Raw genomic sequence first — 15,843 nt, forward strand, 5'->3', positions numbered from 1 at the left:
ATTCGTGGAAAAAATATAATAATTGGGCTGCCTGTGTAAACGCAGCCATGTTAGAACCAGGGGTGAATTCACACGAAGCAAACAGTTGTTGCAATGGTCTATTTAGGCATGGTTAAGGAATCACTACATATATAGTTCAGATTGTTTAAATAGCAGAGATGAATGTCCACAGAATGGATAAAGATGGTACTCACATTTAAAACCACAAGGAAAGTGTTGGATAAATGGAGGCACTTACAGAACATGGCTCCACACATTTAAAACCACAAGGAAAGTGTTGGATAAATGGAGGCACTTACAGAACATGGCTCCACACATTTGAAAGTATTTTATTACAAATTAATTCAAGCTCAGTACATATCCAAAGGTTGACCATATATTTACATTAATGTATTTGCTTAAGGCATTGTAAAAACAGAATTTCAAAAGGTAACAGTACAATAATAGGTCATGTCCAGAAACTCATCTTCTACCACCTATGTGTACACTTAAAAGATCTGAAATAATTGGACAAGCAAAATAGCAACTATTCCACCTAGCCTATCAGAGGGAAAGGTGGAACTATCACCATATTGCTTTAGCACAGGGCTGGGCAACTGACGGCCACCCTTTCGAAGGCCATCGGATCAATAATATAATAATAGGAACTGTCAGGGTATCAACTTACTACTTGTTGAGAGTTAGAATAGAATACACAAAGTGCAATTTCCAAAATGTGGATGTGCATCAGCAGTTTCTCTTATGTCAAGTCACTGATAGTCATTCAATTAGCTCATGTCAGCTAAACATTTTTAGATTGCTTGTTTTAGTGGCCAGCTATCTAAACCTTTTATTATGGTAAAATTATAAACCGGGGGCCCCTATTGATTTTGTTAATCTCAATCAGATATTAAAAACTACAAAAAATCTCTCCACCCTAATGCAAAATGTGCCAAATTGCAGAACATTTGCTGTTAAACTACCCCATGGCAAAATGAGTAGAATTGTATAAAATTAAGTAAACTTTGCTGTCAACCTGGAGAGCTACCCTCCTGTAGGTTTTCACTCCAACCCTGTTCCTGGAGAGCTACCCTCCTGTAGGTTCACTCCAACCCTGTTCCTGGAGAGCTACCCTCCTGTAGGTTCTCACTCCAACCCTGCACCTTATTCTAATAATTAGCTGGTTGATGAGCTGAACCAGGTTAGTTACAACAGGGGTTGGAGTGAAACTGTACAAGAAGGTAGCTCTCCAGGAACAGGATTGGAGAGCCCTGGTTAAAAGGGTAGGGGCCATTTCTGGACAGGGCCATAAACCCAACCAAAATGTCTACTTCAACCAGCACATCCCAATCACAGGTCATATAGCATAGAGATAAGTGCTGCAGTTCCACAGGTCAACAAAATACATCAGTCCTCTCATACATCTGCAGTGTACAGATTACACAGGCCCCGTGCACACTCAAGTCCTACAACTGATGCATAACGCATTTGGCACAATGGTTGTGACGCAACGCAAAAAAAATCTCAACAACGCTGTGTGATTATTTTTGTAGAGACACGGCACAATTACGGTGTAAACATTATTGTGCAGACAAAGGCCGTACCTCAATATGTAGAGTGCTGTCGACAATACGCCTTCTAAAGGCAACGTTCCCAACGTTTGCTGAGATCGCGTTAACAGTACACGTTGCAATGTCGGCACAATCGGGAATTACTGTTAAAATGTCAACACACTTTGACGCGGATAGGGTTGAACCCCGGGCAAACTACATTGTCTCAAGAAATAAGTGTTTACAGGGCCATCGTCATATTACATGTATCAATATCACTTATAATAATGAATATTACACAGATATTTAGTGTTTAGGATGTCTATATTTAGTCCCCCAGCTGCATAATTGGCATGCAAAATATACAGTCGCCCCAAAAGCTGATGACATTATTGGTGAGTATTATTGGTAGTGCTGAATAGAACCAAACCAACTGCAACAACACAAAGTGCCTTCATTCACACACACCTCCTGTTATTCACACCATTATTATCAATGTAGTCGGTGCTGTTATCCGCAGTAAAAGAAAAATGTGCTCACACACACATACACTGTGCACAGTGACATTTAATACTGTATGTAGCCCAAAGAGAGAAAATGGGTCATTGTCTGTAGCTTCCTGTCCCCTCACAGGTCACGCTGCGCTCCGGCCAGCACAGCTCCCATAGTGTCACACGGAGACTCTATGCCCTATTTAGTGCACTTAATACCCATATGGACGAGTCAAAATTAGTACACTACATAGGGAATAGGGTAACATTTGGTATGCACCCTTAAGGAATATGGTCTGAGAATATTGACTGTCCCTGACTAATTCATATGATGCTGGGATAGATCCATCCAAGTCTATGTGTACAAAGCTACTACTGGCTAACCAAAATGTATGGCAAATATTACAACTTTTTTTCATTTTCTTTTTTTTACAATTCACTCCCCGAACATTCAAAACATACACGTATATATAATATATATACACACACACACACACACACACACACACACACACACATCAGAAAGCACACAGCTTGAAATAATACTTTTTAAATGTTAACTTATAACTTTAACTTTAGTTATCAGATTTGATATTTCTCTCCTTTTTAGAAGTATGGAAATCAGAACAGTTCTTTTTTTACTTTACACCATTCATCAAGGCCCAAACCTCCAGCGTACTCATAACATCACTGATGTATGGCAGTATGGTTAAATAACTGTACATTTGGGTATAGCAAAATCAAACATTTGGTATCATATTCACCATCCCTCCACCCCTATCCGATGGTCAGTGCAAGCATCAACGTTATTGCATCCAACATCTCTGTGTTAGTGTAGTAACATAACAGTTAGAGGGAGGTGAGCAGGAGGGTGAGACCGGGCAGGAGGATCTAAGCTCATGTGTCAAACTTATTCCACCGAGGTTTTCCCTCCTCCCTTCCACCGAGGTTTTCCCTCCTCCCTTCCACCGAGGTTTTCCCTCCTCCCTTGGACCTGACTGACGAATTAAGGTCATTGATTAGTTAGTACCTCCCCTCAGGGAGGTACTGATCTAGCTGGATGGGGTCCGGTTGAGACAGGGCATGGGGGGGGGGTCCCTTCACTTCACTTCCCATGGCCAATGATGTCCTCATACTGAGGAGGAAGCTCTGTCTCTATGTGCACACCTGTGTGGCCGACCGCCTCGTCGTAAGATGGGGGCGGGGCTCCTCTGCCTCCCCTCGCAGACGTGACCTCCGAGCCCGGGTCGACGGGGCTGCTGTTGACGCTGAGCTCCGAGTGGTCGTGGAGGTCCCGCCCCCACTGGTCCATGGAGACCAACGATAGGGTGGGGTCCCGGTGGGAGTGGCCCAGGGCGGGGTTGCGTTCCGAGCGCTTGCGGGAGTGGCAGCGCCACACAGTGATGGCCACGCCGGAGATCAGGAGCACCAGGAGCAAGGGGAGGATCAGGTAGAGGGAGTGGACTCTGCCCTCCAACTGCTGCCCGCCACTGCTCTCCCGCACATACTCCTCCCAGAACCGTTGCTGCAGCCAATCAGAGAGATACACCGTCAGAATTATCCGCTTAGAATAAACTCAGGGGGCATTGAGTTATATGTTGAAGAATATAACAAAGAAATGAACGTAACAGATAATCAAGATTTCACTGTAATATGGAATGTTAAAGAAGTGCCATTTCCATCTGCAATGTTCTGAATGTCAAGCTCCAGAACACACACACACAGCTGTCCGTATGTACTACATCCCTCTGCGTGACTGACTGTGCCTTCCCACCCTTGACAATAGTTCTTGTAATGATCCTCTCCCTACTGAGCAGCTCACTCTCTTTCTCAGGGAGTCAGCTGCTCTTCTTGCTGACCATCATCCCTTCCTGAAAAACAGGAACATTCCACTGGCCAGCACACTGGAGTAGGACTACAAGTGTTTTTGTTAGAGTGAGAATGTGTGTCTCTCAATAAGGGAGCAAAGGCAACAACAAAGAGCATTGTGTGTGTTGCATACGGGTTGGGGTCAATTCCATTTCAATTTAGAAAGTCAACAAGGTAGTCAAATATTCAAATTGTCCTTAATGCTTATCATTTACTTCCTGAATTGAAATTGACCCCAACCTTGGTTGCGTGCGTCTCACTCACAGTTTTCTCATCGTTCTCAAAGGCCTCCCTGGCTTCCTCGTATGTGCAGATCTCCTCTCTGCACTCTCTCTGGATGTTGCCCTGACGGATTTCCTCTAACAGGTAGCCGTTGTCCCTGCGCAAACGCCTCAGCACTGTGTTGGCGAGGTCCGACGGCAAGAACACTGTCAGAGAGCGAGGGGCGGGAAGAGAGAGCGCGAGAGAGGGGCGGGAAGAGAGAGCGCGAGAGAGGGGCAGGAAGAGAGAGCGCGAGAGAGCGGCGGGAAGAGAGAGGGACGGGAAGAGAGAGCGAGAGAGGGACGGGAAGAGAGAGCGAGAGAGGGACGGGAAGAGAGAGCGAGAGAGGGACGGGAAGAGAGAGCGAGAGAGGGACGGGAAGAGAGAGCGAGAGAGGGACGGGAAGAGAGAGCGAGAGAGGGACGGGAAGAGAGAGCGAGAGAGGGACGGGAAGAGAGAGCGAGAGAGGGACGGGAAGAGAGAGCGAGAGAGGGACGGGAAGAGAGAGCGAGAGAGGGACGGGAAGAGAGAGCGAGAGAGGGACGGGAAGAGAGAGCGAGAGAGGGACGGGAAGAGAGAGCGAGAGAGGGACGGGAAGAGAGAGCGAGAGAGGGACGGGAAGAGAGAGCGAGAGAGGGACGGGAAGAGAGAGCGAGAGAGCGACGGGAAGAGAGAGCGAGAGAGCGACGGGAAGAGAGAGGGACGGGAAGAGAGAGCGAGAGAGCGACGGGAAGAGAGAGGGACGGGAAGAGAGAGCGAGAGAGCGACGGGAAGAGAGAGGGACGGGAAGAGAGAGCGAGAGAGGGACGGGAAGAGAGAACGAGAGAGGGACGGGAAGAGAGAGCGAGAGAGGGACGGGAAGAGAGAGCGAGAGTGGGACGGGAAGAGAGAGCGAGAGGGACGGGAAGAGAGAGCGAGAGAGCGACGGGAAGAGAGAGCGAGAGAGCGACGGGAAGAGAGAGGGACGGGAAGAGAGAGCGAGAGAGCGACGGGAAGAGAGAGGGATGGGAAGAGAGGGACGGGAAGAGAGAGCGAGAGAGCGACGGGAAGAGAGGGACGGGAAGAGAGAGGGACGGGAAGAGAGAGCGAGAGAGCGACGGGAAGAGAGAGCGAGAGAGGGACGGGAAGAGAGAGCGAGAGAGGGACGGGAAGAGAGAGCGAGAGAGGGACGGGAAGAGAGAGCGAGAGAGGGACGGGAAGAGAGAGCGAGAGAGGGACGGGAAGAGAGAGCGAGAGAGGGACGGGAAGAGAGAGCGAGAGAGGGACGGGAAGAGAGACGGCCCGTTGTGATACAGTCTGGATTCGAACCAGGGTGTCTGTAGTGACGCCTCTAGTACTGACATAGTGTCTTGCCACTCAGGATAGAGAGGCAAAGAGAAAAAGAGGCAGAGGTTGATACAAAGAAAGTAGAAAAAGAAGGAAATGCCTACTAACTAACTACATTTCTGTATAAAACAAAAGCTTCTTTGATTAGAAAGGCCAACCATGGCCAGCATAAGGGAAACTAGCTCTTGGAATCAAGACAGGCGGACAGAGCAGCCCTCTGTTAAGCTGATCTGGGATCAGACCAGAGGCTGTGGACAGGAACCATATTGTGTTTATACGCCCCAGGAATGCCTGATTAGACTCACTTAAGGGAGAGTCAGCTAACATTTGTATTTTCCTGGGTAAGCCATGTTATGGAGTTAAAACAAGGCCCTTCCCAACTTACCACTCCCCATGATTCCTTCTGGTCTGTTTGGGGTGGGTGACAGTGTCTGTTGATAGAAAAACATTCACCAAAAACAGTTACTAACTTTAATGAGCAGAAACGGGTCAACAGCGGAGTCATACAACAGTTGGTTCAGATATTTACAGAATTCCACATATCCAAACTAGAAAGTAGGCCATCATTTCCACTGGGTGTTTAGGCCACTTTTCCCATAGAGTCCACTATTATTCCCATTTAAGTACTGCCCTGACAACCGTCCAACGGAAATGGCCGTCACAAGCAGTGTGCTGTGAATTTCAGACATCCGTGGCTAAAAACCGAATGACCCGAAGCTAACCAGGGTGACAGGAATGTTACTGCCATGACCAAAAGAGCCTAAAAGACCAACACAAATGTAATAAACACATCGCCGTACGCGCCAGCTCTGACGGTTTCCTGGAAAGCGGCAACGGATGTCAAATTGTTCAACCTTTATTTTAGAACAATTAAAACAAGTTATATTGACTGCGATATCAAATACATGATGTAATCTTTGGCGATATTATTATTATAGCTGCCTGTGTGTCATGGACATCTGAGATTGACGCTTGTCTTGCTAACGGTTAGCTTGCTGACAAGCGGATGATTTGTATCAAATAATTTCCTGACTGATTTTCTACATTGTAACAAGCGACTCCTATCATTCCAATCAGGAAATATTTCCACGAGCCGCTTCAAGAACACACGAAATATTCAAGGCATTTATTTGTCAAATGAAAATGTTAAAGAATGTAACTTTATTTACCTATTTTCCTTTAGGAATACGCTCTATACTCCAGTATTGCCTCGACGACCATTGTATTGCTACGCACGCGCCAAAGCCCGTTCAGAAGCTTTTTTCTTTCTCCAGTTTAAAGGGACAGTCAACAGGAATTTTAGCCACCAAATTTTAGACAGCAGTCTGCACTAGCCTACCATAGTCTAGGCACTAAGCATTTTAGAAACAAAATGTGTGCTGCACTGTGCACTGAAATGACAAATCAACTAAATGATCTCTTGAATAACATTATAAAAAGATAAACTATACCGTACAGTGCTAATTGTTGGTCTCAGTAGCATCAGACTATCAAGGCAGGTAGCATTGTGGTTAGAGCGTTGGGCCAGTAACCGAAAGGTTGCCAGATTGAATTCCCAAGCTGACAAGGTAAAAATCTGAACAAGGCAGATAACCCACTGTTCTTAGGCCATCATTGAAAATAAAATAAAAATTCTTAACTAACTTGCCTAGTAAAATAAAACATTGTAATCAGGATTATCACAGGGGAATAGCAAGGTAATGAGTGGATCATCACACATGAACCCCTTAATCCTAAAAAAGCATTTTTCCTTGTGGGGACCAGTCCCCACTTTTCCTTGTTTTACTATCGTTGTGAGGACTTCAGTAACCAACAAGGATAGTAAAACCAAACACACACAGGCATTAATTCAAGCAAGAACAAACACATGATTGATTGTTGTTGAAATGACAGTGATTCAACCATATTTTCCCCAGTGGGATGCACAATACATCCCATATCTAACCATGTGGAGCATCTCCCGTCTGCACCTCTGGTGCACAATACATCCCATATCTAACCATGTGGAGCATCTCCCGTCTGCACCTCTGGCACAATACATCCCATATCTAACCATGTGGAGCATCTCCCGTCTGCACCTCTGGTGCAATACATCCCATATCTAACCATGTGGAGCATCTCCCGTCTGCACCTCTGGTGCAATACATCCCATATCTAACCATGTGGAGCATCTCCCGTCTGCACCTCTGGCACGATACATCCCATATCTAACCATGTGGAGCATCTCCCGTCTGCACCTCTGGCACGATACATCCCATATCTAACCATGTGGAGCATCTCCCGTCTGCACCTCTGGTGCACAATACATCCCATATCTAACCATGTGGAGCATCTCCCGTCTGCACCTCTGGTGCACAATACATCCCATATCTAACCATGTGGAGCATCTCCCGTCTGCACCTCTGGCACAATACATCCCATATCTAACCATGTGGAGCATCTCCCGTCTGCACCTCTGGTGCAATACATCCCATATCTAACCATGTGGAGCATCTCCCGTCTGCACCTCTGGTGCAATACATCCCATATCTAACCATGTGGAGCATCTCCCGTCTGCACCTCTGGCACGATACATCCCATATCTAACCATGTGGAGCATCTCCCGTCTGCACCTCTGGCACGATACATCCCATATCTAACCATGTGGAGCATCTCCTGTCTGCACCTCTGGTGCAGTACATCCCATATCTAACCATGTGGAGCATCTCCAGTCTGCACCTCTGGCACAATACATCCCATATCTAACCATGTGGAGCATCTCCCGTCTGCACCTCTGGTGCAATACATCCCATATCTAACCATGTGGAGCATCTCCCGTCTGCACCTCTGGTGCAATACATCCCATATCTAACCATGTGGAGCATCTCCCGTCTGCACCTCTGGTGCAATACATCCCATATCTAACCATGTGGAGCATCTCCCGTCTGCACCTCTGGTGCAATACATCCCATATCTAACCATGTGGAGCATCTCCCGTCTGCACCTCTGGCACGATACATCCCATATCTAACCATGTGGAGCATCTCCCGTCTGCACCTCTGGCACGATACATCCCATATCTAACCATGTGGAGCATCTCCTGTCTGCACCTCTGGTGCAGTACATCCCATATCTAACCATGTGGAGCATCTCCAGTCTGCACCTCTGGCACAATACATCCCATATCTAACCATGTGGAGCATCTCCCGTCTGCACCTCTGGTGCAATACATCCCATATCTAACCATGTGGAGCATCTCCCGTCTGCACCTCTGGTGCAATACATCCCATATCTAACCATGTGGAGCATCTCCCGTCTGCACCTCTGGCACGATACATCCCATATCTAACCATGTGGAGCATCTCCCGTCTGCACCTCTGGCACGATACATCCCATATCTAACCATGTGGAGCATCTCCCGTCTGCACCTCTGGTGCAGTACATCCCATATCTAACCATGTGGAGCATCTCCCGTCTGCACCTCTGGCACAATACATCCCATATCTAACCATGTGGAGCATCTCCCGTCTGCACCTCTGGTGCAGTACATCCCATATCTAACCATATGGAGCATCTCCCGTCTGCACCTCTGGTGCAATACATCCCATATCTAACCATGTGGAGCATCTCCCGTCTGCACCTCTGGTGCAATACATCCCATATCTAACCATGTGGAGCATCTCCCGTCTGCACCTCTGGCACAATACATCCCATATCTAACCATGTGGAGCATCTCCCGTCTGCCCCTCTGGTGCAATACATCCCATATCAATCCATGTGGAGCATCTCCCGTCTGCACCTCTGGTGCACAATACATCCCACATCTAACCATGTGGAGCATCTCCCGTCTGCACCTCTGGTGCAATACATCCCATTTCTAACCATGTGGAGCATCTCCCGTCTGCACCTCTGGTGCAATACATCCCATATCTAACCATGTGGAGCATCTCCCGTCTGCACCTCTGGTGCACAATACATCCCATATCTAACCATGTGGAGCATCTCCCGTCTGCACCTCTGGTGCACAATACATCCCATATCTAACCATGTGGAGCATCTCCCGTCAGCACCTCTGGTGCACAATACATACCATATCTAACCATGTGGAGCATCTCCCGTCTGCACCTCTGGTGCACAATACATCCCATATCTAACCATGTGGAGCATCTCCCGTCTGCACCTCTGGTGCAATACATCCCATATCTAACCATGTGGAGCATCTCCAGTCTGCACCTCTGGTGCAATACATCCCATATCTAACCATGTGGAGCATCTCCCGTCTGCACCTCTGGCGCAATACATCCCATATCTAACCATGTGGAGCATCTCCCGTCTGCACCTCTGGCACGATACATCCCATATCTAACCATGTGGAGCATCTCCCGTCTGCACCTCTGGCACGATACATCCCATATCTAACCATGTGGAGCATCTCCCGTCTGCACCTCTGGTGCAGTACATCCCATATCTAACCATGTGGAGCATCTCCCGTCTGCATCTCTGGCACAATACATCCCATATCTAACCATGTGGAGCATCTCCCGTCTGCACCTCTGGTGCAGTACATCCCATATCTAACCATGTGGAGCATCTCCCGTCTGCACCTCTGGCACGATACATCCCATATCTAACCATGTGGAGCATCTCCCGTCTGCACCTCTGGCACGATACATCCCATATCTAACCATGTGGAGCATCTCCTGTCTGCACCTCTGGTGCAGTACATCCCATATCTAACCATGTGGAGCATCTCCAGTCTGCACCTCTGGCACAATACATCCCATATCTAACCATGTGGAGCATCTCCCGTCTGCACCTCTGGTGCAATACATCCCATATCTAACCATGTGGAGCATCTCCCGTCTGCACCTCTGGTGCAATACATCCCATATCTAACCATGTGGAGCATCTCCCGTCTGCACCTCTGGCACGATACATCCCATATCTAACCATGTGGAGCATCTCCCGTCTGCACCTCTGGCACTATACATCCCATATCTAACCATGTGGAGCATCTCCCGTCTGCACCTCTGGTGCAGTACATCCCATATCTAACCATGTGGAGCATCTCCCGTCTGCACCTCTGGCACAATACATCCCATATCTAACCATGTGGAGCATCTCCCGTCTGCACCTCTGGTGCAGTACATCCCATATCTAACCATATGGAGCATCTCCCGTCTGCACCTCTGGTGCAATACATCCCATATCTAACCATGTGGAGCATCTCCCGTCTGCACCTCTGGTGCAATACATCCCATATCTAACCATGTGGAGCATCTCCCGTTTGCACCTCTGGCACAATACATCCCATATCTAACCATGTGGAGCATCTCCCGTCTGCCCCTCTGGTGCAATACATCCCATATCAATCCATGTGGAGCATCTCCCGTCTGCACCTCTGGTGCACAATACATCCCACATCTAACCATGTGGAGCATCTCCCGTCTGCACCTCTGGTGCAATACATCCCATATCTAACCATGTGGAGCATCTCCCGTCTGCACCTCTGGTGCACAATACATCCCATATCTAACCATGTGGAGCATCTCCCGTCTGCACCTCTGGTGCAATACATCCCATTTCTAACCATGTGGAGCATCTCCCGTCTGCACCTCTGGTGCAATACATCCCATATCTAACCATGTGGAGCATCTCCCGTCTGCACCTCTGGTGCACAATACATCCCATATCTAACCATGTGGAGCATCTCCCGTCTGCACCTCTGGTGCACAATACATCCCATATCTAACCATGTGGAGCATCTCCCGTCAGCACCTCTGGTGCACAATACATACCATATCTAACCATGTGGAGCATCTCCCGTCTGCACCTCTGGTGCACAATACATCCCATATCTAACCATGTGGAGCATCTCCCGTCTGCACCTCTGGTGCAATACATCCCATATCTAACCATGTGGAGCATCTCCAGTCTGCACCTCTGGTGCAATACATCCCATATCTAACCATGTGGAGCATCTCCCGTCTGCACCTCTGGTGCAATACATCCCATATCTAACCATGTGGAGCATCTCCCGTCTGCACCTCTGGCACGATACATCCCATATCTAACCATGTGGAGCATCTCCCGTCTGCACCTCTGGTGCAGTACATCCCATATCTAACCATGTGGAGCATCTCCCGTCTGCATCTCTGGCACAATACATCCCATATCTAACCATGTGGAGCATCTCCCGTCTGCACCTCTGGTGCAGTACATCCCATATCTAACCATGTGGAGCATCTCCCGTCTGCACCTCTGGTGCAATACATCCCATATCTAACCATGTGGAGCATCTCCAGTCTGCACCTCTGGCACAATACATCCCATATCTAACCATGTGGAGCATCTCCCGTCTGCACCTCTGGTGCAATACATCCCATATCTAACCATGTGGAGCATCTCCCGTCTGCACCTCTGGTGCAATACATCCCATATCTAACCATGTGGAGCATCTCCCGTCTGCACCTCTGGTGCAATACATCCCATATCTAACCATGTGGAGCATCTCCCGTCTGCACCTCTGGCACGATACATCCCATATCTAACCATGTGGAGCATCTCCCGTCTGCACCTCTGGCACTATACATCCCATATCTAACCATGTGGAGCATCTCCCGTCTGCACCTCTGGTGCAGTACATCCCATATCTAACCATGTGGAGCATCTCCCGTCTGCACCTCTGGCACAATACATCCCATATCTAACCATGTGGAGCATCTCCCGTCTGCACCTCTGGTGCAGTACATCCCATATCTAACCATATGGAGCATCTCCCGTCTGCACCTCTGGTGCAATACATCCCATATCTAACCATGTGGAGCATCTCCCGTCTGCACCTCTGGTGCAATACATCCCATATCTAACCATGTGGAGCATCTCCCGTCTGCACCTCTGGCACAATACATCCCATATCTAACCATGTGGAGCATCTCCCGTCTGCCCCTCTGGTGCAATACATCCCATATCAATCCATGTGGAGCATCTCCCGTCTGCACCTCTGGTGCACAATACATCCCACATCTAACCATGTGGAGCATCTCCCGTCTGCACCTCTGGTGCAATACATCCCATATCTAACCATGTGGAGCATCTCCCGTCTGCACCTCTGGTGCACAATACATCCCATATCTAACCATGTGGAGCATCTCCCGTCTGCACCTCTGGTGCAATACATCCCATTTCTAACCATGTGGAGCATCTCCCGTCTGCACCTCTGGTGCAATACATCCCATATCTAACCATGTGGAGCATCTCCCGTCTGCACCTCTGGTGCACAATACATCCCATATCTAACCATGTGGAGCATCTCCCGTCTGCACCTCTGGTGCACAATACATCCCATATCTAACCATGTGGAGCATCTCCCGTCTGCACCTCTGGTGCAATACATCCCATATCTAACCATGTGGAGCATCTCCAGTCTGCACCTCTGGTGCAATACATCCCATATCTAACCATGTGGAGCATCTCCCGTCTGCACCTCTGGTGCAATACATCCCATATCTAACCATGTGGAGCATCTCCCGTCTGCACCTCTGGCACGATACATCCCATATCTAACCATGTGGAGCATCTCCCGTCTGCACCTCTGGTGCAGTACATCCCATATCTAACCATGTGGAGCATCTCCCGTCTGCATCTCTGGCACAATACATCCCATATCTAACCATGTGGAGCATCTCCCGTCTGCACCTCTGGTGCAGTACATCCCATATCTAACCATGTGGAGCATCTCCCGTCTGCACCTCTGGTGCAATACATCCCATATCTAACCATGTGGAGCATCTCCAGTCTGCACCTCTGGCACAATACATCCCATATCTAACCATGTGGAGCATCTCCCGTCTGCACCTCTGGTGCAATACATCCCATATCTAACCATGTGGAGCATCTCCCGTCTGCACCTCTGGTGCAATACATCCCATATCTAACCATGTGGAGCATCTCCCGTCTGCACCTCTGGCACGATACATCCCATATCTAACCATGTGGAGCATCTCCCGTCTGCACCTCTGGTGCAATACATCCCATATCTAACCATGTGGAGCATCTCCCGTCTGCACCTCTGGTACAATACATCCCATTTCTAACCATGTGGAGCATCTCCCGTCTGCACCTCTGGTGCACAATACATCCCATATCTAACCATGTGGAGCATCTCCCGTCTGCATCTCTGGCACAATACATCCCATATCTAACCATGTGGAGCATCTCCCGTCTGCACCTCTGGTGCAGTACATCCCATATCTAACCATGTGGAGCATCTCCCGTCTGCACCTCTGGTGCAATACATCCCATATCTAACCATGTGGAGCATCTCCCGTCTGCACCTCTGGTACAATACATCCCATTTCTAACCATGTGGAGCATCTCCCGTCTGCACCTCTGGTGCACAATACATCCCATATCTAACCATGTGGAGCATCTCCCGTCTGCACCTCTGGTGCAATACATCCCATATCTAACCATGTGGAGCATCTCCCTTCTGCACCTCTGGTGCTATACATCCCATATCTAACCATTTGGAGCATCTCCCGTCTGCACCTCTGGTGCACAATACATCCCATATCTAACCATGTGGAGCATCTCCCGTCTGCACCTCTGGTGCAATACATCCCATATCTAACCATGTGGAGCATCTCCCGTCTGCACCTCTGGTGCAATTCATACCATATCTAACCATGTGGAGCATCTCCCGTCTGCACCTCTGGTGCAATACATCCCATATCTAACCATGTGGAGCATCTCCCGTCTGCACCTCTGGTGCAATACATCCCATATCTAACCATGTGGAGCATCTCCCGTCTGCACCTCTGGTGCAATACATCCCATATCTAACCATGTGGAGCATCTCCCGTCTGCACCTCTGGTGCAATACATCCCATATCTAACCATGTGGAGCATCTCCCGTCTGCACCTCTGGTGCAATACATCCCATATCTAACCATGTGGAGCATCTCCCGTCTGCACCTCTGGTGCACAATACATCCCATATCTAACCATGTGGAGCATCTCCCGTCTGCACCTCTGGAGCAGTACATCCCATATCTAACCATGTGGAGCATCTCCCGTCTGCACCTCTGGTGCAATACATCCCATATCTAACCATGTGGAGCATCTCCCGTCTGCACCTCTGGTGCACAATACATCCCATATCTAACCATGTGGAGCATCTCCCGTCTGCACCTCTGGTGCACAATACATCCCATATCTAACCATGTGGAGCATCTCCCGTCTGCACCTCTGGTGCACAATACATCCCATATCTAACCATGTGGAGCATCTCCCGTCTGCACCTCTGGTGCAATACATCCCATATCTAACCATGTGGAGCATCTCCCGTCTGCACCTCTGGTGCAATACATCCCATATCTAACCATGTGGAGCATCTCCCGTCTGCACCTCTGGTGCAATACATCCCATATCTAACCATGTGGAGCATCTCCCGTCTGCACCTCTGGTGCAATACATCCCATATCTAACCATGTGGAGCATCTCCCGTCTGCACCTCTGGTGCACAATACATCCCATATCTAACCATGTGGAGCATCTCCCGTCTGCACCTCTGGTGCACAATACATCCCATATCTAACCATGTGGAGCATCTCCCGTCTGCACCTCTGGTGCACAATACATCCCATATCTAACCATGTGGAGCATCTCCCGTCTGCACCTCTGGAGCACAATACATCCCATATCTAACCATGTGGAGCATCTCCCGTCTGCACCTCTGGTGCAATACATCCCATATCTAACCATGTGGAGCATCTCCCGTCTGCACCTCTGGTGCACAATACATCCCATATCTAACCATGTGGAGCATCTCCCGTCTGCACCTCTGGTGCACAATACATCCCATATCTAACCATGTGGAGCATCTCCCGTCTGCACCTCTGGTGCAATACATCCCATATCTAACCATGTGGAGCATCTCCCGTCTGCACCTCTGGCACGATACATCCCATATCTAACCATGTGGAGCATCTCCCGTCTGCACCTCTGGTGCACGATACATCCCATATCTAACCATGTGGAGCATCTCCCGTCTGCACCTCTGGTGCAATACATCCCATTTCTAACCATGTGGAGCATCTCCCGTCTGCACCTCTGGTGCAATACATCCCATATCTAACCATGTGGAGCATCTCCCGTCTGCACCTCTGGTGCAATACATCCCATATCTAACCATGTGGAGCATCTCCCGTCTGCACCTCTGGTGCAATACATCCCATATCTAACCATGTGGAGCATCTCCCGTCTGCACCTCTGGTGAACAATACATCCCATATCTAACCATGTGGAGCATCTCCCGTCTGCACCTCTGGAGCACAATACATCCCATATCTAACCATGTGGAGCATCTCCCGTCTGCACCTCTGGTG

At 48.7% G+C, this 15,843-nt stretch overlaps 1 protein-coding gene and 1 long non-coding RNA gene across 2 annotated transcripts; one reads left to right on the top strand and one right to left on the bottom strand.

The window, feature by feature from the left end:
* Window positions 1-309: 309 nt before the first annotated feature.
* LOC139421045 (uncharacterized) lies at window positions 310-2,038 on the top strand. Its single transcript, XR_011635584.1, has 2 exons — window positions 310-1,080; window positions 1,122-2,038. It is a non-coding gene; the product is annotated as an uncharacterized lncRNA (long non-coding RNA).
* LOC139420972 (transmembrane gamma-carboxyglutamic acid protein 1-like) lies at window positions 1,038-6,724 on the bottom strand. The gene is made up of 4 exons (XM_071171457.1): window positions 6,646-6,724; window positions 5,862-5,907; window positions 4,154-4,317; window positions 1,038-3,545 (listed from the first exon to the last, which is right to left on the bottom strand). The coding sequence occupies exons 2-4, from the start codon at window positions 5,869-5,871 to the stop codon at window positions 3,126-3,128; spliced, it is 594 nt and encodes a 197-aa protein (XP_071027558.1). The 5' UTR covers window positions 5,872-5,907; window positions 6,646-6,724; the 3' UTR covers window positions 1,038-3,125.
* Between the last annotated feature and the right edge of the window lie 9,119 nt (window positions 6,725-15,843).

This window comes from Oncorhynchus clarkii, chromosome 1, assembly GCF_045791955.1.
Source record: "Oncorhynchus clarkii lewisi isolate Uvic-CL-2024 chromosome 1, UVic_Ocla_1.0, whole genome shotgun sequence".
Lineage (NCBI taxonomy): Eukaryota > Metazoa > Chordata > Actinopteri > Salmoniformes > Salmonidae > Oncorhynchus > Oncorhynchus clarkii.

Coding starts and splice junctions, on each gene's coding strand:
- LOC139420972 (XM_071171457.1), bottom strand. Junction 3,546..4,153: donor TTGAGAACGATGAGAAAACT/GTGAGTGAGACG, acceptor GATTGGCTGCAG/CAACGGTTCTGGGAGGAGTA.